Source organism: Biomphalaria glabrata, chromosome 7 (genome assembly GCF_947242115.1).
Source record: "Biomphalaria glabrata chromosome 7, xgBioGlab47.1, whole genome shotgun sequence".
Taxonomy (NCBI): domain Eukaryota; kingdom Metazoa; phylum Mollusca; class Gastropoda; family Planorbidae; genus Biomphalaria; species Biomphalaria glabrata.
This window is the reverse complement of record NC_074717.1, coordinates 11754228-11778671: the sequence shown is the minus strand read 5'-3', so window position 1 is coordinate 11778671 and position 24444 is coordinate 11754228. Positions and strand designations below refer to the sequence as shown.

The window sequence follows — 24444 nt, the reverse complement described above, 5'->3', positions numbered from 1 at the left end:
TTGCTTAAGTAATGTACAAAGTGATAGACTGTCAGAAGTACTCTGGCAGATGTACAAGGCAAAATACAACCCTGACAAAATTTAAATATTATTGCAGTTATACTTAAACAGATATGTGTTAGCATTTTGAAAGTATTAGTGTGAATATTTAATTATGTATGTAAATGATATGTTGTACAAGCCTTAGAAAACAGAATCTTTAAGAAATTTATCATCAACTAACTTTCAGGGTCCTGTGATTTAGCCGTGTCATCTTCACTGAGTGCGTCAGCTTCTTGTATAAAGTATTCCTTTAGAAATTGGGCAAACTCTCCATCATGTGAGACCAGCTGCTCATAACTGCCCATCTCAGAAATGCCTCCATTCTTCATGACTATGATATGATCCACCATGGGCAACCAGTGAACTCCATGTGTAACCATAACCCGAGTCTATCAAAAAGTGAACAAATCACAATGTGTCATGTGATGAGATCTACACTGAGATATATCTTAATAGAAATAGAAGAAATAGTGTGATTGTAAGATATCTATATAGATATAGAAGACAGTGTAAGGAAATGACATTTAATAGAAATGAGAGAACAAAAGGTAGAAACAATTAACAGAAATGTAAGAAATAGTATGAAAGAAAAATGTTTTTATAGATAGTAAGGAAATAGAGCGAGGAGGAGATTCATAAACAGAAATAGAAGAAATTCCTAAGAAATGTCATTTTTTCTTTAGTTTCTACTTGATTTCAAATCAAAAAAAATATTTTTAGCCTTCTATAATTAAGCATGTGGTAAAGTCCTTGGCTTCTGAACCAAGAGGTCCCAGGTTTGAATCTCGTTGAAGACTGGGATTTATAATTTCAAGATTTAAAGGGCACCCAAAACTCTATGTTGGGGAGAAGTAAAGCAATTGATCATTATGCTGGCCACATATTGGCCATAGAAAGATGACCTTTACTTAATCTGTCATTCAGATTGCAAGGACTGAAAGGGGAACTTTACTACTTTACTTTAAATAAGCAACCTAGTTTAATTGCATTGAATTTTTTGTAGAATGCCTTCCTAGATTTTCTCTATGTTAAATGAACAATTTTATAATTAAATATACAAGCTATATGTTATGTGAGAATAATCTGAGAGTGCACACATTACTTGTCATAAAAACAACAGAGCTCTGATGAAACTACTAAATTTGTAAACAAACAACATTTTAAATATACAACAACTTTGAGTTATTAGTAGAACTACATGCAATGCTTTCCATTATTCTTTAAAGCTGTAGTGCTCACCTTGCCTTTCAACATTCCTTTGTTACTGATGACCTCCTGGAAAATATGTTTACCAACATGGCTGTCCACAGCACTTAGTGGGTCATCCAGCAGGTATATGTCAGACCGACTGTATACAGCCCTGGCCAATGATACTCTCTGTTTCTGACCGCCAGATATGTTAATACCCTAATTTACATAAAAAATTCACATTTTATTTTTTAAGACAACAATAGGATAAATGTTATAGTTAGTTAGTAGAGCTAGTAGAGTTTGTAGACAGATATATTGGCTATTGCGGAGCTGACCTTTTCTCCAATCTCTGTTTGATCCCCACCAGGCAGTATGTCTAAATCTGATTTTAAGGCACATGCCTCCACAACTTTACTGTACAGGGAAGACTTGAAGTCAGTAGCAAACAGGATATTGTCTCTCAGAGTTGCATTCTGAATCCAGGCTTCTTGAGGTACATATGCCATGTTGTTATACTGACATTGTGAATTAAAATAACATATAATTTTAAACTTGGATAATTTTAAATACATGTCACCTAACTAGTTTATTTGACCAATCAAGGCAAAAGATTTGGCATTTAATGTAAAGGTCACATGCTTCAAAAATCATGCACATAGTTCTGCTTTAAATGATATGTATAAAAGTATCAACATTCAAATCTACACCCAATGCAATACCATGGGTATTCATTTTGTTATAGCTCAATCGGCTGCTAAAGTGAAAGTCTTGATTTCAAATGCCAATGGAATATAGTTATTTTTTTGGATTTCAGAATGTCTCTGAACCCATCAAGTTTTGATGAGTAACTCACATAAGTTGGGGGAAGAAAAGTATCACATATACTGGAATTCAATGCTTTGACAATGTCTAACCCATTCCACATGTTTCTAATTTATAAGGAATCCTTGATTTATACAGCAAAAATAATTAAGATCTATTTATATTTGATATGTCATGTAAATAAAATGTCTTCAGAAAAATACTTCTTTTCAACAAGGAAACATAACTCTAACCTTCACGGTCACTTTGCCTTTAGTCTTGTTCATTTCTCCCAAGATGGCCGACAGCAATGATGATTTACCACACCCCACTGTTCCTACCACAGCCACCAGTTTCCCTGGTTTGAGTTTAAGGTTGATGCTGGAGAAATACAAATCCAACTATCTGATATAAACATTTTAACATGTAATGTTTGAGAGTGAAAATGGTGTGAATGTATATTTCATCTTCTATTGTAATAATGTTTTGTTATTTGTAAGGCACACATTGTAAGACAAATTTCCTCAGGGATAAAAAAGATTATTATTATTAAACACACAATAAAAATACTTCCATTTTAAAATATGTTACTGTTTTTATTTGTGGATAAAAAATGTCATTTTAAAATTGATAAGGGAATTATAATCACTTGATGAAGTTTAGGATGGGTTTTAAACATTAACATAAGAGAAATATAAGAGTTTATAAAAAAATATGGCATTTTTTAATTTTTAAAGTAAACTCTTATATATAGGAGCACAATGTTAATGCTGTTAATGCTTAAAAACAACTGAACTGGCCAATTATTTTCTATTATAATTTGAAAAATCCTACTTTTTAAGAGTTGGTTCAGGCATCACATTGTCCCAAGTAAATGTTCCATTTTCTATTTTGATGGCATCCTCTGTAATGAATAAACAATATTAATTAGTGCAATTTTTTTGCTATGTGTGTTCAATTGACATTTTAAAATTTCAACTGAGTTTAATAGTTAATTGTCCCAAAGCTGCAACAAAATTGAATAAATTTCAAGATTGTTATTGAAATCCAAAATTATACTGTCACCCTAATCTGGTCATGTGGTAGTAATCCTAGATGTTTGAACATACCTGACCTTGGATCATATGTTCTTGCATCAGGACTTAAATCAGGTTGTCTGAAGAATCCAACAATACGTGTAATAGAAACACCAGCCTGGAACAAGAAACTTGAACTGTTATAATATCAAGGCACATTCACACTAAATAATTTTTTTTTTAAATAGTGGCATTTTACACAACTGAAGTTAAGACAAATTTTATATATTATTATTTTGAATGGCACATAGAAAGGGGAGTTGTGACTGGGTAGTAAAGTGCTTGGCTTCTAAACCAAGTAATTCACAGGATTTTATAGGACAAGATGTTTTTGATTATGTGGTTAAGGACACATATGAATTACAGGACTAGCTTATCATAATAATATTGTTTAAAACACATCAGGACATAACAAAAAAAGCTTTTCATAATAATGTAGTTTAGAGCACATCATTTTAATTTTAGCCTATTAACAGATGCATACAATATTCTATAATATATTGTTACAATCTCTCCTAATCAGGCCTTCTGTAAACACTGCTAAACACAACACAACACATCAAGAGCTTGACAACAAGAGCTCCACAATAATCTGGTACTTTAATAATGGTCAATTAAAACAGCCAATATGACACAATTGGCAATACATCAACACTAAAAATGCTATACTGTACATCACAGTACCAAACAGATAAACTCTACTGTCTCTATCTCTTCCTGGACTCATACATTCACTTCAGGACTCCACCAGGACCGACTTCATGGCAGACTAACAGTCCAGGTCTACTCACTGTCCTGTCTTGAACTGCACTGCCTTACACACACTGTGTCTCTCGTACACGCAGGCTTATGATCAGATGACCATAACAGTGGTCATTATTTGCATGCAAAGTTCATGCCAGTACTGTCTCTTGCCCTTCGATAAAGCATGCTATACTGAATTGCTGGCCTGTGTCACAAATGTCAGCTGATCATATACAGTTAACCCTATTGCATTGCGAATAAGGTTATAACAATATAATAGGTAGATAGTAGTGAGATACACTAGGAACTTCCATTAAGTAGAATAAAGCTCAGCCATAATACTCAATACTCCTAGCAAATAGTGATACTTGAACATGAGTGCATTCTAATTCACAAGAACTATAGACATTAAGAGTCTTTGAATGTAAAAAATTAAAAAATCTCTACATTGAAATTCCCAGCAACTATTTCAAACACTTCAGTTTCACAGTAACTTAGAATGCAAGCAGAATTTCTCCATACTGACCTGGATGAGGGCAGGTATAAACATTGGCATCATGCTGAGAGCTGAGGTCAGGATGTTGAAGAGCGAGATGGAAACAAAAGCCTTGCTGGGGTCTAGGTAGCCATCCACTGCTATGAATACACCAAAGGAAGCTACTTGAACCTTAAAGAAAAGAAAATAATATCAGCATTTATTACAACCATTATTTCTTAACAGTGAATATAAACCTTTTTTTAATTAATGTAAAACTAATTTAATGACAAAAAAATTTAAAATAATGAAATGGATAGTATTGTTGAAGAGAGAAAACAGGGGTATAAAAGAGAGATGCTAATGAAAAAAGGCTAAGAGTGTCATACACATATTTCTGATGAGATATGGGTATTAATGAAGAAAATATACAAGTATGATGCGGAGATTTTATAGATATATTGGAAGAAAGACTAGTAGTATTAAACAAGATAGTATCAAGTTAATAATGTTGAGAGCATAGAGATATATAAGAGAGTATAGTTGAGATATTAAAGAAAAGAGTAAAGAGGTATTTAAGAAGAGAGTAAACAATTAATACAAGAATAGATATTTATAATGAAAATATAGATGTACTAATAATGAGAGTATAAAAGTATTAATGAAAAGAGTATACTGGTATTTAAGAAAGGAAAGGATTAAACTTAGAAAACTTACAAAATAAGGAATGATTTGAAATATTAAACTGAGTGAGGCCATAACAAAAGACAATTTAAAGATCAGTCTGATCTCTTCACTTCTATATGTTGAGACTTTCTTCTCAAAGGCTTCCTCCCAGCCATAGACTTTAAGAACCTGAAAAAAGTGAAATTATAGGTAAAGGTTATCTAATATGGGTTAATATGAGCCTTTGTTACTTTAGTTATTCTGTTTTAGGAGTGTAAAAATGCTGAGTTTAAAAGGGCAGTCTGCTATATAAATTAAAGAACCAATAAACCAACTGGGCAGTCTGCTATATAAATTAAAGAACCAATAAACCAACTGGGCAGTCTGCTATATAAATTAAAGAACCAATAAACCAACTGGGCAGTCTGCTATATAAATTAAAGAACCAATAAACCAACAAAGACATAAATGATGAAGAATCTAAATGATGGCTATCAAAACAAAGTCAACAAAGCTGAGTTTTTTTTAGTTATGAAACTTTTTCTTAATTTGTCTGTTTTTACTATAATTTTATTTAGACTAGATGTCTATAATGTGCAATGTTTACACTTCCTGTGCTAATATGTTAATATTGCATCATTGTTTATTATGAATGTTTTGTGAGAAAGGATGTGACGTAATAAAAAGAGAAAGTAGGATGTGACGTAATAAAAAAGATAGTCTTCTATGTCAATGTGTATAAACACAAAGTCTCTGTTATTATTATTGTTATTATTGATTAATGTCTACAGTATGTTATATATTTATCTGTGACAACAGAACACTTACATAAAATGTATATATGATTAAGGAAATTTGATTGTTTGTTAGAAACTATTTTCAACTCTGTTGAATGTTGATAGTTTTTTTAAATAGCTTTTATATGGTGCAACTTTCAGACTTATAGCATGCTCAGTGTGATATGGTCTAATCTCTTTTGTGGACCAGTGGGGTGAGGGGGTATCTGGAAGAAGGTTTTCGGTGTTGTTAGCAAACTCTTATAGAGTTGGGTTTTGAACTTGAGCCCCCTTGATAAGTAGCCAAGCCCAAGCCAAGTGGCTTAAGCTCCTCAGCCACACATAATTAAGAACCATAACCTAGTCATTCAAATGTTCTCAGAAAATACTGATTTTAAAATTGCTTTCCCCATTTTTATAAGAAATACATTTTTTTTTATAAAGTACTTTGAAATGAAGGATATCATTTAGCCAACTTAAGTATCAAACTTAGAATCATTTTTATTAATATTTAATTAATTAGAAACTAACAATTATATACTGTCTGCTAGAAGCTAAACTTAATGACACAGACATTAAATTATTTATCATAAGAAAAATCTGTAATGAAGATTGCATATTATTCACTAATTAAAATTCTCGATTCTTGTGTAAACTAACCTTCATTCCATTCAGTAATTCATTCATAAGTCGAATTCTGCGATCTTTTAGTTTCATCATTTGCCTATTAAACTTGCGCAAGGAAACTGATACAATTGTGTTCATTGGCATAAGTATGAGAACCACTCCAAGCCCAGCAAATGTGGCCACACCAATTTGATCATACAGCATATATAATGCTATACTAATCTGGAGACAAATATAGAAATATACAAGTCTGGAAACCTTACAAAGCTAAATTAATGCAAAGACCGCTATACCAATCTCCATTCTGATATATTAATAGGGGGACAGCTGCAGAGTAGTGGCCATCTAAAAGTAAATTAACAATAAGAGCTAAACCAATATGAGTACATTTACAGAGCTATACTAATTCGAGTACTTTCAGAGAGCTTTACCAGTTTCAGAATATTCACAGATATATACCAGTTTGAGAACATTCACAAAGTCATTCCCATTTCTGAATGTTTACAAAGGTTTAGGGTTTACCCATCAAATTAATCAAAAGTACAATGAAAAAGAAAAGCAATATTCTGTGAATTTTATTTATCTTTTTCATTCTTAAAATAGGCTACATTTTCTGCTGATAATAAAAGTAAGTCCATAGGATGTCCAACATTGAAAGATCATTTCTCTTCATGTATTCATCTACTAAAATGTAATTGATGTTTTTAATTGATTTGTTTTTTACTTTTTTCCCCTCTTAACAAGGCAATATTTAAAAAAAATTCCTTTAGTGGTGAGTTTCCCCATGTCATCCTTCTTTGGATGTCACAAAATCTTCTCTCAGCTCTAGAGCAAACAACATCAAGGTGAATTAAACTATTAAACAAAATAACATCGTCAAATATTTTTTTTTTATGTCATAAGCATTTTTTTGACAATGATTATTTTCAAAACAAAGTATCAAAAGAACTGCTTTGTAAAAAAAAATTAAAAAATTGATCACTTTCCTATTAAAGATTTTAATAAATAACTAAAAAAGTTTCTTGCCTGAAAGGGTGCAGAAAAAAATATGTAGCAATAATTCATGACATTCTCCAGCCTCTGACAGTCTACAGACATTAAGTTGACTATTTCTCCTAAAGTTGATTCTCTTTTGGCTTCATTACTGATTGTCAATGCCTAGTAATTATTTTGAAAATTGTATACATTAATACACATAACAGGTGTAATAATTTTAGAAAATTTTTTTAGAAGATAGCAGGTAAAAATATATTTATATCAATTAAAATGCTTTAAAAATCAAGAAAACCAATGTAACATGTTTTAAATAAAATCAATTCATTTACTAATTATATAATAACCAATAAATCAGCACACATACACACAAAAAGATACATCAGCAATCTATGACCATAATACATAAAGGAAAGAAAAAGAATATTCTACACTCTTCTTGGAACTACCATCCTATGCTAATGCAATAAGAAGAAATATTAATTGAGAATAGAGATTTTTTTTTCATCTTTATTTAATGCATAACACTTCTAATTTCTATGGCACAATAGTGACAAGTATTTTCATTAATTAAGGTCATGAAAATGACTAAAAAACTATAAATATATAAATGTCCAGTTTTGTTTCTAAAAATATTTTACATGCTTTGGATTTTCCTTTAGATTATGAAAATGGGAGATGATGGGAGATGGAAGCAGGCAGGGTTTAAACCTGATACCTTTTAGACCACAAAATGGCTCTCCAGAGTGCATACCACATGACCAAACAGCCATTTCTTAAAAAGTTTACATCTCAAAATTTTCTTGTAAAAAAAATCAACTAAAACATTGTTTTATCATTGCATAATAAATGTTCTTTTGAAATAAAGCACCATTAATAAAAGAAAAGGATTTAAAGTTCTCACTTAATGGTTTACGGTTGGAAAAGACCTACCAACCTTTAAAATACTGTTTTGACAAATTAAAGTGCAATAAAGTCTATGCATGCATACACAGACTGGATGAGAGTTGCTTTATTCAAGATATAAATGATTGCCTTAGCAAAGCAAAGATCAATGAGGAAGAAGGCATTGAAGTGAATTCTTACTTTCTTATAGATGGCAGCAGTTATGGAGCATTTGATGTGCATGCCCAGTCTCTTGTTCCTGTTGAGTATCTGATTACTGCAGATGGATGTAATAGAACTGACCACAAAGTAGGATGTGGCTAGTAGATAACCTTTCCAGATCTCATTGTCCCTTTTTTCTCCTTGAATGTAAGCTAGCAATGCCCTGTAACCGACAAATAGACATACTACAGTTTAGACAATCTTATTTAATACAAAACTATTTGTAAAATGTAATTGTGATTTAAGAAATCACATGACTATTATTTCTGAAAGCTAATTTAAATATGTATGGTCTTGTGGTAATAAGGTTTAAAGTTATGCAACAATATGCTAAGTTTGGTTGTAGCTACAATTTCCAACAATAATTTTTTTTTAAATGTATTATTGTTCCTGTTTTTATCAGCTACATAACTAGTTAAGATATTTTTTAAAGACACAAATAAAAAAATACAATATTCTAGAAAATCAAAACTGCATATTATAAGTATCAGAAAATAGAATCGTTTTTAAACAAATGTAAATAATACGTGAATAAAAGAAGCTTTTATATATAATACATTATGGCTGATGTACTTATTTCTAAGACCTATTTAACATAGGAAGATTTCATTGTAAACACTATTATTTAATTTCACACTGGAAAAAATGAAATTACCAGAATGTGAGAAGAAATTTAAAAAGCTCATTGAAAAAGTATAACAAACAGTATATGATTTCACATTACACAACAAAGCTGTTATAATACATCAATTCAATGGAGTGAGATATAATCACAATCTATAAAAAAAAATAGAGAACAAATATTATGAACTATTATCTCACTCAGTAATTTTTGGAGTAACAAAAGACAAAAGATCAAAGCAAGTTCTTGTTATCTGAAAAAGAAATTTAAAATCATAATCAACAAACAACATTTTAATTCTGTCACAATACTTCTTACATTAGATTACCTTTAATGAAAAGAAAACAACAAAACCCAGAGCAGAACATAAAATGAGGTAAACTACCTATTGCCAAAAACAATATGTTTATTAATTGCGGAAATACAAGAAATATTTTATTGAACCAAAAGGTGGTATTTAATGAAAATTGTTGCACAAGACTCTTATACAAGTATCAGTATCACCTGTACCATTTACCTGTAAACAAACAAGTTCCAGTCCATAGACTTTAAACAAGACTCTAACGAGGGATGGCTTCTTTAATGGAGAGTCATCTTTCTCTTCCTCATCTCCCTTTTCCTTTTTATGCTTTGGCAAGAGTTTTGACTTCTCATTATCCTGAACTCTGACAGTTTTTTCAATTGATGAGTTTCGATTTTTGGGAGGGCCATGTAGACTGCTAAATAATGAAATAAGAATGTACAGTGTTACTCAACTTCGTTTTTTGTAACGTGACCTATAATGAAATAATAAATAAGATAAAATGCATTCCCCTAAACGAAACTGATTTCTACTTAAAATTGTTTCTATCACACTAAAACTAAACCTTTTGCACTTAATTTAAGAAACAATCCATGTTAGATTAGTTAGAATGTCCTTAAGCAATATTTATGAGATGTATAATTTATATGAGCAATATTTGTAAGATGTATAATTTATAAGAGAGTACTGTAATACTAGATTCTAGTAAAAGAAATCTAAAAAAAATAATTTTAGTTAACATGAAAATGAAGTTTAAATATTTTAATTTTTCAGCTAATATTTTTTTTAACAACATACAGTTTACAATAACTAACAAAAAACTCTTAATTATAATATCTACAATTATTGACAGGGTATAAGTATTAAACAACAAGTTACTTTTATTCTCCAAATCCTTTAATGATAATTAATAAAGTAGCTAACCTTTTTAAAATTAGGTTGTAAGGGTACCAATAATTATAAGACAAAAGGTCTCTTACATGTATAACTTGTTGAACTGCTCACATCTTTCCACTTCCTGTTGCCAGGCTTTTTCAAATCTTGGAACTTGGTAGCTGCTAACATCTTCAGGGTGAAGGTCATTGACATCAGATTCTGTCAAAGTTTTCTTATAGCCAGTCCATATTAATCTAAGAAAAACATGCCAAGTTATATTGAAGTTTTTTTTCACAGAGTCGAAATAATTAAGGCACTAAAGAAGAAATAAAAAAAAAACAGGTCTCCTCCTTAAATCTAGTTATAAACTGTTTGCTACATGACCCAGGGAAAATAAAGAAAGTGTAATAAGTTTTCTAAATAATGAGTCAACATTACCTTCAACTTAAGAAAATAATTTAATACATTTACATCTATCTTGCTTGGGGCATGTTTTATGTATTTGGTTTAAACAAGTAAAAGTTTAGAAAAATGATTTTATTTGTTTAAAATAATTTGGATGTTCCTTCAGAATTGAAGATTACAACACCCTAGCCCAAACCAGACAGCAGGGGATGGCATTGTGCTGGGTTTGAACCTGGGCCATCATGACAACAGTCCAAAACGCAGCCTTTTACTAACTTAGTGAGTTTATAGCCTTACATTCTGCTAATAAGAAAAATAATTTTCAATGTTTCTTCAGATAAGAAATTTTTTAAGCTCTGAATATTATTGAGGATGTATCGCTTATGCACAAAAATGGTGAGAGCATAAAAAGCTTTTAAATTAAATTGTTGACTATTTGCTCTGTTGATTATTTTTTTAAACCAAAGCCAAATAAAATTTGCTTAAGAATCTACATTTTCAAAAACATACTTTGAAAAGGATAGATAAAAAATGTTAAAACATAACATGAATGTCACACAGAAAGCACAAATCTCACTTGTTAGTCCACCAAAATGAAAACATACTTGGCAGTGATGCTGTAAGTTCCAAAGATGGTGTTTGAGACTACAACAAAGTATATGACAATGTTATGCCAGTATTTTGTGAATCAATCTTTTTAAACTTACTTAAATCTCTCAAGGAAATGACACTTTTAAAGATCATTTAGAAACTAAAACAATTAGGAAAAAAAAAGTTGCCTTGCACAGTTAAATACTTAAAATGTAGGCTACATATATAAATTTTATCAAGCAATAAACATTTGTCAATGAACCTTTGTGAAAGAAAGTATTGAAGGTAATTAAAAAGCATTTTCAAATTTTATTTTGTTGGTTGGTAATTAAACTATTTATTGTAAAAATACAATCAATCTCTCCTGTACAGACCTTAGACAGATCAATATATCCTTGACGCCCTCGTTTTTCCGCAAAACAGAAAGCAAAAAATTGTATTATTAGTAGTATCGAGATACAGCATTGTGTTCCAAATTCTGTTTGATCAGTTTCATAAACCTAGACAAGAAGAGTTTTAGGTTATATTTACTTTGTGTTACATTAACACCTTTAATTCATTTAGGTTTAAAGTTCAAGATGTATTCTACATTGGTTACCTTTTCCATGAAGTTAGTATAGAAAGGTATAATATTTGTCACTGCCATCAGCAGCCAGTAGAAAAAAAGAGGTAGTGAGTTGATTCTACCATACCGCCGATCTATTTGCACAATAATAATGCTCAGTAGCTGGCAAAAAAAAAGTGGCAGTTGTTGTGTCAGGATAAAACAGTTTAGTGAAAGACAACATATAACTCATCTAGAAAGCTAGCTATCAAGAACTAATTTGTTTAATAATGATTTGATGATGAAGAAAGTTCAGTTTTTGTCATTAAAATAACTAAAATAGTTTGTTTAATAAAAATAAAAATAGAATGAAGCCATACAAATGTTACAATCTTGATTATATCAGCTACGTATATAGCTGTGTAGGTATTACTGTCATCTGTGTGACGTATCAACTGTATAACACATAACGCACAAAGGAGGACTGAAATAAGCTGTTGGAAAGAGAAAATACAATAATAAGATATTTGATATATGCATCCTAAGAAAGAGTTAAAATAGTCAAAATGTTTTAATATTTTTAATTACTTATAATTCTATAATCTCATATTTCTTTACTTTTAAGTAATAACTGCTTGAATAAACAAATTAGTTGCATTCAAAAAAACATTTCCAATGTTGTCATACTTTTTTTTTACTAGCTTTCTCATTCTTTTGGAGTTAATAACTTAATTTAGGTTATAAAATATAAATTTCATGGATCAATGTTCTAACATCCTTTTTAAATGGACTTTAGGCCAGAACAAGTTCAAAGAAAGTGTTAATTTATAATGTGTTCAAATGTTGAGTGCTCATCTTACAAATAAAAATAAAATAGAATCCTGATGGATGTGTGCATATCATTTTTAGTCAGAATTTTTAAAAATCTTTAGTCCAATCCCAGAGTACCTAAATGAATATCTAGCACCTTAAGGAAAACAGGATGCCACATTTTGGAGGCAGTAAATGGATGAGATATCTTGAAAGAGTGGGAGAGGATGATAGTGGTAACAATGAAGGGCAAAATGTTCTATTCTTACTTAAATCACTTTGACAAATATGATAATGATTGACCTAGACTAAGAATTTCCCTGGCTTTATAATGATGTTATCCACATATCACATATATGGGGCAGCATCAAGGCTTACGTAATTTGAGGTCCTAGGCAAGGTGGATTCGGTCACCCCAAATGAAAAAACAAATAAATATAAACACATTTTAAAAAATATAATTATGCAATTCATAAAAAAAACAAGGGTCTTCTAAAATAAATAGTGAAACAAGTAGATTTAAACATTTGTAAATAAATCTTGAGTCATGGTAGAGACTTAGAGCCCTAGCAAATGCTCTCTTTTTGCTGCTACATTTGAAAGTTGATACAAGTTTCACAATGATTCTAGTCCTAAGTGAGGACCCTACAAATTGGAGGCCCAAGGCAGCTGCCTAGTTTGCCTATGCCATGGGCCGGCCCTGCCAGAAGGCCTTAAAAAAGAAAATTTACTTAAACTATTATGGAAAACTAAATTATTAATAAGTATTGATCTTGTCCAAAACTAAAATTCTGTGTAGCCAAAACGTAACTCTTCTGTTTAATTATTAAAGCGCAATGATCAATACATCCATTAAAATAGAAACTTCAAATGATGTTTTTGGATAATGTCAAAATAATGTAGTGTTGCTTATATGTGCACATAGACAAATGTCTTACTGTTTTTGTTATATTTAAAGTCTGGATTGGGTTTGGAGGTGCCTTCTGTGTTGCTGTCAGAAAGATCATATATACAGGTAGACTTATCCATAACAAGCCACAAGGTGCCCAAACAAGGGCTGTATGAATAAAACATTCTGTGAATTTGGGATAATTGCTTTCAGTCAAAAGAGATTCATTCTGAAAATAAAAACAAAAAGTAAGGCTAGGTTGAATAAAAGACTTTTCATTGCAATATAAAGAGTTATAAATCATTCTTCAAAATTGTTTAATTTTTCAGTAAAATAACTTTTGCATTTCTTTTGAGGGAGTTGGTGGTGTTTTCTTTTGAGAAGGTTGGTGGTGTTTAATGTGGCTCTATACACAGTGATATCTTGTATTGTGGTTGAATGTTTAAAGAGTTACAAGGATCTACCTATATAGATCAAGATTATAGATATATCTATAGATCTGATATAGAAATCTAAATTAGTTATATTAGTATATAGATCTCAATCCAAATAGATTCTAATTTAAATTTAACAAAACAAATGAAACAATGATTCATCTTACAATGAGTTACAATGTAAAAACCACAGTAAATTAAACACAGTAAATTATACACTAGATTCTAGAAGATCTAATACAGACCCATCACACTGATCTTGATCCTAGATTAGATCTAGAATGTTTGTAAAATGTTTTATATGTTTCGGATGTTCCTTCAGAGTTGAAGATAATTACTTCCTAGTCCAAACCTCCCGCAGGACGACGGGGGATGGGAGCGGGCAGGGTTTGAACCCGGGACCATCGATGAATCTGAACGACAGTCCAGCGTGCAAACCGCACGACCAGGCAGCCATCTATACAATGGCATCACTGGGAGGGTGGAGGGAGGGGTGCGGAAGAAATGAGGGCCTTAGCGGACGACACCCACCAGGGGTGTAACACATGAAACAAAAATGCACTTTACTTTGCAAAAGCATGAACTCGCAAATTAACACAAACAGTAGCTAATCGCAACAACGGCATCACCGTAATCCGGCGAAATAAATCTTCAACTTCATGGATAATTCATTAATTGTAGCATTGAAAATCATTGTCGATAGATAAAAATTCATATTTTTTTTTACCTGTTGAAGTGTCACGCTTCTGACACTTGATTTTTTATTATTCGCTCTGTCGGTCCCATTTAACGGATATTTGGTCATAATTGATATGCAGACCTACTTACTTAATCCTGAATACCCCTGGTGTAACATATAGGGCCACAACCACACGTAACTCTCCAGCGAACTCTGTACTGAGCAGTTCTCTTCGTCTTTTCCCATGTCTTTTAGGTATCCTTAACTTCGCGGATAATCGACCTCTTCTGTGTTTGCAACATTATTTGTATTCAATAGGAATTGTTTTGGTAATTTATAAATTGGTAATAGTAAAAGGCTGGTCCAATTAACTGTTAATTAACCAAACTCAACTGTATTAATAATAAGGCTTGTCTTCGAGTCCAAAGATTAGTGAGGAAGGCAGTATTTTCCGTGGCTATGCAGCCCCAGCTGTGACCTACTTATTTTGCCACACCCAGGGCAAACATAACTATTGTCTGCAGGTGGTTAGGGTTAGGGATTTTCTATTCGCTGTCTGCATCTGTCCTTGGGAGCAGATTTTCTTTTGGTCTCAAATGTGTATTCAGCTGCATTTATGAGTGACCTCCAACTGTCTCATTCTGAAACCGCTTGCAACCAGGTACTCTCTTCAATGTCAGCTAAGGCAAATTGACGCCTAAGCTGGTCTTTGAAGAATTTCTGTGGAGCGCCTCTGTTGCGTCAATACCTTTTTGGCTCACCAAAAAAAGACTGCCTTAGTCAAGCAAAAAAACTACATTATTTCTAATTTTGAAAGAGAGACGTTAGCAAAAGTTTTTGTTGTTGTTTTATTTTTAAGAAGACTTATTTTAATGCGATTCAACTAACCTCTTATGTCAAAACGTTTTTTTTTAATTGCTGGGTGTAGCACTTCAAGTAGAAGCACTTTTCTGTCTTGCTCAGGATTTTTTGTTTCCAATTTTTTAATTATTTTTTTTTATTCGGATTATAGCCCTTCGTTAACTTACAATAACACACAAGACAAAGTCACAAACAGGTTAACGTGTCCACGTCTAGACCATATAACACTGTCGTGCACTCAAGGTTATCGAGAAGTTGTAGGCCTATATATTTCATATTCATTTACACTATGCAATGTAATATTCCCGCCGCAAGTCAGATGGGTTTTTTTTTCTTTTTAAGCAGTTAAGTATCATGCCCTCTTGGTACTTAAAGTTAAATTGTTTTAACGACATGCGAGGAAGTCATAGAGAGTAAAATCAATATGATGAAGATGTGCTTAAAATAAAAGCTTAAATTCAGTGATTCCCAAACTTTTTTGTCTCTTATCTTATATAATACAGACGTTACTTCAAAAAAGAAGATGATTACGTCCTACGCGTCATGCATTTAGTCATGCATATTAACCAATGACTTAAATTCAGCCAAGTCACTGGTTTTCCTGGCTAGCTCAGGCAACCCATTCCATGCTCTAATAGCACTAGGGAAGAAGGAGTAGGGCCTATTTGTACAAATTTGTCCTAGCATATGGGACGAGGAATGTGCCTTTATCTTTGTGTCTTTCAGAGTCTCGTAGACGCCTTGTCATGTTTTTCAGTTTCCGGTAGACCCTCTTCACTTTTTGGAAAATTCATCCACTTCAGATGTTTATCTCGCTAATTTCTAAGGTACAAATCATTATTAGGATATGAAATTAATAAAGTCTCGGCACGCTTAAATGAGATCCCCTATCGTAGACCCCCATTTACAGGTCATAGACCCCCAATTTATTTATTTCCTTTTTTCTTTTTTTTACTTCCATAGACCTATTGGAAGTCCTCATAGACCCCTGGGGTCTATATAGACCACTTTAGGAATCACTGGCTTAAATCCGTATAGAAAGACGAAAAATTTTGTAAGCAAAATGGTTACGGTTTTATTTCTAACACATTAAACAAAATACTGAAAAGGCTTTAGACCCTTGACCATGATAGAGCCTATTAATTTAGAGATTGGCTATTTACCAACCCCTATTTGCAAAAGTCCAGTATCAACAAAAATTACTAAATGATAATTTAATGACACCTGTATTACGTAGTAACGCCCTGTAACGCCTTCCCTGAGAGACTAGATGTGGAATTTCACGTGACTCATTTATATTCCTACAATGCACTGCCACTGTTTGTTCGAAGGTCACCACCACAGCTAGCGACAACCGCGAGGAACGGTAACGGTTAGCGAGCCTTTCTTTCTTCCTTACAAAGTGAGTGTACTTCGAAAGCGCTATGAAGGTTATTGCTTATTCTCTATCATAGTTCTCCGTTTCCTCTTATGAAAATGGATAGGCCATGATAAGGGCTGGAAAATATTTAGTACCAGATTTTGCCATCAGTATTTATCTCATTGTTAAATTGAGAAAATCCTGCAATATTGATGTTTGCCTTATTCAGAGGAAAGGTTACTGTAGATATGACTTCTTTCAATGGAGGTGAGTGATGGCATGCTTTATGGAGGTGGATAGGATTATGATTATAAATATTTAGTTATTTTTAGTTTCTAATATTAGTATTCAAAAAAAGAAAGTAGCGAAGCCTGCCTTTTTTAACGACCCCCGAAAGGGGAAAGACGCTATTAGTTTTGTGTGGAATGTCTGTCCGTCCGTCCCAATTAGATCTCGTAAACTATAAAGGCTAGTGAAAATCAGACATCATAATATTTTAGACCATTTCAAAGTTCTGATGCAATGGCTGCTTTTTTTTTTTCTGAAAGCGAAAAAATCTATTTTTTTAATCAATTATGCAAGCAGTTTTTTCATAAAAAAGACACCAGTTTTACAACTATTCTCTATTAATAGTAAGAAACACTGTAGGCTTTTTAGTAAAGGAGGACAAACAAAACTATTACCATTTTAAAAACATATTTATGCAAATGGTTTTAGTACATTTACAAAAACAATTTTTACTTTTTTTTAAAAGAAAAAATCTATATACTATGCATATAAGTGGAGCATAATTTAAAACAACAATTGATAAGTAGTTTTTCCTATTATCGTGTGAACTGCATAGGTATTATGTCGCCATGGAACACTAAAATAACTGGATTTTTTTTTTTTACGGAAATTTTTTTTCCTGGGGCTTCGAATAAGAGATTGACCCTCTACAAAACAATTAGATCAATTAGATACTCATTATCAGAAATCAGTTAGGCCAGATTCACATCGAACTTCACATTCACTTTCACCTATCCCTTGGTCTGCTGGACCGTTGAGGTACCATACGGGATCTGTCAACCTTCTTTCTCCATTCTTATCTGAATGTCTTCCACCCCCGTTGCCTAAGGCAGATCTTTAAAATGAGGTGGCAAGATAAGATAACCAATGAGTAAGTGCTACGAAGAGCAGGGTACCAGAACATCCGCTGTGTTATCAGCAGCAGACGCCTTGGCTAGCTTGGCTTGGTCACATTCATACCAGGGAAAAGATCGTCTCTCAAGATGTAAAATGCCAAAGACTTTTATAATATTGTTTCCAGTGCCAATTTTAAGTTTAATTTAGTGAATCCAATCGAAAGTTGTGTAAAAAAGAAATGCACTAGAAACTGTAGTAGAGTTCAACAAATTTCAGTTAACGTAATTTTCGTCATAACGTACATCAACCGGCACATTCATAGAAAACTATCTGAGAATATTTAACTGGGAGAGCTAAAAGATGAGCTAAATATTCAAACCGGTGGTGTCCAATGAGACGACAAGGGTAGCCTACAAGTCTGGTAGGCGTTAACCGTATATTGTTAATTAATCCTTATTTAAAAAGTTGTCTAAAAGAGAGAATATGCCTACGAGAGGGTGACAACAGTATATAGGCTACCTTTTAACCTTATAAATTATATGAAAACCTGATCGATATTTTCCAAATGTCATTAAATATATTAAATAACTACTCTAAACATAAAAGAAAAAAATGTGGAAGGAAATTTACCAAAAATTTACATTGTCGTTAAATAATACCGGATTATACCTGTAATAAAAAGTAAAATGCAAAAAAAAAAAAAGGCGATTAAAATCTACGGTTTTGTCGGTTAAAATAGGCCTATCCCAGTACAACAGATGTTCAGTAGATTCAAAAATCTCTTGCTGCGAGTATTTGTAATAAGGAGGAGTATCCTTACCGATCAAATTATGTATTTATAATAAGGAGCAGTATCCTTACCGATCAAATTGTGTTGTTGCGAGTATTTGTAATAAGGAGCAGTGTCCTTACCGATCAAATTGTGTTGTTGCGAGAATTTGTAATAAGGAGCAGTGTCCTTACCGATCAAATTGTGTTGTTGTGAGTATTTGTAATAAGGAGCAGTATCCTTACCGATCAAATTGTGTTGTTGCGAGAATTTGTAATAAGGAGCAGTATCCTTACCGATCAAAGTATGTATTTATAATAAGGAGCAGTATCCTTAACAATCAAATTGTGTTGTTGTGAGTATTTGTAATAAGGAGCAGTATCCTTACCGATCAAATTGTGTTGTTGCGAGTATTTGTAATAAGGAGGAGTATCCTTACCGATCAAATTATGTATTTGTAATAAGGAGGAGTATCCTTACCGATCAAATTATGTATTTATAATAAGGAGCAGTATCCTTACCGATCAAATTGTGTTGTTGCGAGTATTTGCAATATGGAGCAGTATCCTTACCGATCAAATTATGTATTTGTAATAAGGAGGAGTATCCCTAACGATTAAATTATGTTGCAAAGCTAATTGTAGGTGCATTAACTTTGCAACTTTGTTTTGGCGACCTATGTAGGCTGGGTTGAACATCCTGCCATGATCCTGCCATAATGTGTACAATTGACTCACCCATATTTCCACATTTTCAGCATTTTTCAACAACATTGGGTTATTAGTATTATTATTATGTTAGAAAAGAACGATTAGTCATTCTCTGGCGCAGCCAGGGTCGAGTTTCGTTAAAGGGAAACAAAATTCATCGTAGTCCCTTTAACAGTTTCCACCGAGGAATTTTCTGGTGATGTGGCAGGTCTGCAAAAGTACCGCCCTCTGACAGGCAACGAAGATGTTCCTAGGAATGTTAAGGGCCTTGAAGGTGTCTGTGAGGTCAGTTGTTATTATCCCCTCGGTTGATATAATGTGGTATATTGACCGGGTCGGGAGCAGTCCAGTTGTGTGTTTTTGATATAGCTGCTGAGACTTCCTCGGCTGTGAAATCCTCATCAGGCATTTCTGGTATTTGGTTGTTTGTTGTTTGGATTTCGTCGATCCAGTCAGCCAGTACGTTGTAATGTAGAGGGTCAGACCAAAGCGCAGACCAATAGTCGATAAACGCGCCGTGTTTAGTGCTGTCAATGTTTTGAATTTTGTCAGCATCTTTATCAGCTAGTTTACGAAAGAGCTGTTTTCTCTTGTGTTGAAATAAAGCATTGTGCTCTTTCCTTTTAGTGGTTTCGTTATAGCACTTTAACCTAGCTCCCTTTTAGTTTAACTTTCTGTCTCAGTGTATCTTTCAAAGATAAGAGTCGTGTGTGGCTATCACAGTCCGTCAGTTTGATTCCAGTTGTTCTTAATATGGACTTCATTTTGTTAAGAATGTTCGCGGACTGGTTGTTTCCAAGATATTGTCCAATTGCATCCATTTTGCTCCTCATCTGATTAATATTGCCTTCAAGACGCTTTTTCCATGCTGGCATATGTTTTTTTTTTGGTCCCTGGTTTATTGGGCTCAGCTCGAAGTTCTTTTGTCCAGAGAGCTCCGTGACAAATTTCTTGGTGTTTCAAAATAGTTGACCAAAACTTTATTTATTTCATTAATATAAGTGTTTGTCTCTTTCTTGACATTTAGCTTAGGGATACGAGGCCTAGAGTTAAGATTGGTGTTTTTGTAGCGGTCCATGAGAGTACAAAATTTTGAGTGTAGCTCATTGCTTATTGCCGATGTTGAATCATTCTCTTGTTGGTTGGCCGGTCTACAAACGTTTTCGTTGTTCGGCTGAGTGGGTGTGTTATTTACATCTGAGATGATTATTATTATTTGCACTTCCAATAACATGGCCCACATTTCAACGCTCCCTCTAAATACCGTAATGATCTAAGGGAGGTAACTCGACAAGGATAGGTCTAATTCACTGGACATTACAAACGCATAATAACAAGGTCTGTCTTAATCAAGCTCATAGACTCAGATTTATCTTCTATTAAATCGTATTTAATGTAAAAATTCTTCTCTAGTTTCGTTCCTAACAGAGCATAACTTCTGCAGAGACGAAACGTCAGTGCGCATCACAGGGTTATAAATCAGTTACATTTTACAAAACTTTTAAGCTTCTGAATTCCAATACCAATTGAATTGCACGGTACACTCTTTCTCTACCTTTCTTTATCTCCTTCTCTCTCTCTTGACCCATCTTTCTCGTCATATTTTTTATTCTCCTTCTCTCTCTCACTCTCTTTGTGTTATTAAACATTCGTATGCGGCCTTTTGGGGAAATGCCAAAAATAAAATACAAAGGTTTAATAGAAAGCTTACGTTTTTTTGTTAATCGCGGCGCTCAGGCTGCGAATCTGTCAAAACCGTCTCTTAACGAGCACATTATCTGTAAAAAGAACCTATGTACAAAATTGTACGGCAGCAGCAGAGATCTTTTGATACATAGGCCCTACATAAATGAATGAATCAGTCAGTGGCATCTTTTTACCTTTGCAACTTTTCATGTGGCTAAAGAAACCAATCCTTGATTAGTCAGTGGTATTTTTGAGATTATAATTATAATATAGATTGACGGAATGAAAGTTGCGTATAGATTATATTACTGGGAGAGATTCAGATAATTTAAGCCACTTACCCAAAAGGAGCTGTTTCCACAGAAGTCACCAAAATCCACGGCCATAGCACAGGACACTGGTGGCTAATTGGTTTGTGTCTTTCAGTGATGCACAGAGAAACGAATATAATTTTGTAATGTATTTTTTTCTCTTTCAATTCAATTTCAACCAATAGTAATGGGTATGTTAAATCTATGACGAATACTAGGCCTAGTCATTGATTCCAGAACGCTTGAGCTATGTATTGTAGGAATATCCCTTTAATCCAAGTTAGGCATTGAACTAGCTCGTGTATCGAACAGAGGATGACTATAAGAAAATGTTGATACCTAATTGACTTAAATTATATATTTGTTTAGGTCAGTGTCTACTTAGAATTAAACTATGGGCTTACTTTTTCACCACGTCTGATAATAGACAGACTATGATAACTTCATGCAAAGCTTTTATTCACTGTGCTCATATAACAGAATTACATTTGTGAGAACTATTTTTAAAGTAAAGGTCTAAATGTTACATCTTGGTTGGGAAAAAGTGCGTGAACATTCTCATAACAATAAAAAGAATTATATATAAATCTATTATCTAAGGATGGACATGCCCATAGCTCATTTTTTAACTGGGGGGGGGGGGGGAGAACAGTATAAGCTAATTCTAACTTTTGATAGATTAGTCGATACTTTTTTTTTTCACTCAACAAACAAGACTGTGTTTAATATACACGCGTGACTGATTTGATAAAACAATACCACCAGCACCTAGGAATCAGCTAGAGTTACTTTATGTTAATGTTTTCCTGTCCACCATCGAAGTTTACCAGAAAGAAGATAAAATAAAATCAACAATAAAACTCGGAAAAAAAAATGATCGCTAAAACTGGGCTTACAATTTATTTGATAAAACATATTCAGTACACCATTTTATTAAGTAACGTATTCCTTTGATGAATTAAAGCGACTTTTCGCCTGTCCAGTGAACTCCAAGCCCATCTAGTTCTTACTGCTGCCAGTCGGCACCTTCAATATGTGTCACGGAGGTCACGAGCCAGTAGGCTCCAGTATTTCTCTTCTTCGTGTATCTGACATTTACACAATGAGATTGCAAGCACTCTCCACTTCAAGTCACTAAGAAAAATCTGGAGGATTAGTGAGTTGCATATCTCACTGAAAGTCGAGAATCTTCATAATAAAAAAAAAAAGCAAGTAGACCTAATAGCATATCTTTATCCATTTCTCCATTTAATAGCCTATCTTTATCCAATTCTCCATTGTGAAGCTGATGGCGCTCAGCCATTTTTCATTTTATTTATTTCTTGAAAAGCTTCTTCATTGTAAGGTGTTTTCCCAGTAAGATTTGCACCAACTTCTTCAGTTAACAGTTCATCTAATGATTCCTACGTTAAGCGTGGCACAAAATGTTCATGGACGTCAATTTATTTATTCAACTCCTTTTTGAATACAAAAAACAAAGCAAAAAAAAAAACATTTGAGTCGAGTTTGGGAATTCCCACTGGATATTATTTTTTTAAAAAAGGTAAGCCCAATATAAATTTAAGATGATTATATTTTGAAAAATTATAACAGTAAAAACAAAGTTTTCCATGTGTGACAATCGGGTATTTTATATACTGTTATAAACCTGGTGGTGGCACAGAGAGGGGTAGTGGTGTGTGTGTAGTCAGACGACGCAAATCGCCCCAGGCCAGCGCTAGACGAGCGGTCAACCGTGACGAGCTACGACGATCAGCCGAGACGAGTGTCAACACGGCGGTTCGGGAAGGATCGGCGGCAGTTCGGGAAGGATCGCCGACGTGAACAGAGCTCAGGAGCGTCACGAGAGTTGTAGTCATCTGACCACCTAGAAACGTCGAGCGGCGTTCTGTCCGGTTCGAGAAGGCCAGTAGGGACCCTATATAAGAGCGGAGGTGACGCAGTCAAGACGGTTCAGAAAGCGGGTTCACGACAGGAGTTCAGAACACGGTCGACTACAGCACAGTTCAACGGTGTGGTTCTGTACGGAGCATTACGACGGTTCAGTGCGGAGTACTGTCAAGTACAGTTGAGACGAACGGCGTCTTGATCTTGGTCTGCGATCGAGTCCGACCCAACGAGCCTAGTGTGTGAAGTCAGTCCTGAACTGTTGAACCTAGTGCAAGCCCGGAACGAGACGGAGAGGCCAGTGCAAGAGTTGATACTGCGGAACGGTGTTATCGGAGAGATATTTGTACAGTGTACGTGTTGCCAATTGTACAGTATTGGCTGTTATTTATTCAACTATTAAAGTGTTACGTTACTTTGGAGCCCTGAGTTGTCAAGTTCTTTAAGTTGGTGGTGTATGGTGCAGTTTGCAGAGAGCCTGGATAGTGAGATTCGTAACAACTGGTGTCAGAAGTGGGATCGGATCGGAATCGGATTGGATCGGATCTACTATGGCTCGTCTGAAACTGCTGTACGAACTTGAATTTAGAGAACTGAAGGAAGAACTCCGTGGACGAAGGCTGAAGGTATATGGTAACAAGGAAACTTTACAAGCACGGCTCCGAGAAGACATGTTGGAAGAAAGAGAAGATCCGGAAACATATCTTTTTGAAGTCGAACCTAACTTGCTGGAACAGCTCACCAGTAGCATGCAGCAAAAGATCACCAGTAGCATGCAGCAACAGATCACCAGTAGCATGCAGCAACAGATCACCAGTACCCGTATCATGCTAGACGAGATGAGTGCGACATTGAAGAAGAACACCGAGGAGTTCTGTAGAGAGATTAAAAAGATGGGTACCTCAGTGAAGGAAGTGACGAGCCCCGTGGTGAAAACGATGGACGTGGTGGAAGAAACCTTGTACGACCAAGGAGACTTGAAAGATGAAGGAGGTTCACAATCGTTGGACATTGAACAATTACCCACCCAATGCTGTGAATCAATAAGCAGTAACAATGGCAATGCTGATGAAGGTGGTACTGCCT

General features: G+C 33.8%; 1 protein-coding gene across 1 annotated transcript in view; it reads right to left on the bottom strand.

Annotated features, from left to right (window-relative positions):
- LOC106062240 (multidrug resistance-associated protein 1-like) overlaps positions 1–21833 on the bottom strand; it is a 35132-nt gene extending 13299 nt beyond the window's left edge. Inside the window, exons 1-20 of the mRNA XM_056036150.1 lie at positions 21502–21833; positions 13586–13765; positions 12218–12331; positions 11892–12020; positions 11668–11793; positions 11280–11347; positions 10402–10551; positions 9638–9839; positions 9321–9373; positions 8478–8661; positions 7425–7556; positions 6432–6620; positions 5047–5184; positions 4381–4521; positions 3144–3228; positions 2869–2938; positions 2289–2415; positions 1569–1748; positions 1282–1449; positions 224–431 (exon numbers count right to left, since the gene is read on the bottom strand). Coding sequence (XP_055892125.1) covers positions 224–431; positions 1282–1449; positions 1569–1748; positions 2289–2415; positions 2869–2938; positions 3144–3228; positions 4381–4521; positions 5047–5184; positions 6432–6620; positions 7425–7556; positions 8478–8661; positions 9321–9373; positions 9638–9839; positions 10402–10551; positions 11280–11347; positions 11668–11793; positions 11892–12020; positions 12218–12331; positions 13586–13765; positions 21502–21546 — 2689 coding nt within the window. The 5' untranslated portion in view covers positions 21547–21833. The remainder of the gene's footprint in view (positions 1–223; positions 432–1281; positions 1450–1568; positions 1749–2288; positions 2416–2868; positions 2939–3143; positions 3229–4380; positions 4522–5046; positions 5185–6431; positions 6621–7424; positions 7557–8477; positions 8662–9320; positions 9374–9637; positions 9840–10401; positions 10552–11279; positions 11348–11667; positions 11794–11891; positions 12021–12217; positions 12332–13585; positions 13766–21501) is intronic.
- Between the last annotated feature and the right edge of the window lie 2611 nt (positions 21834–24444).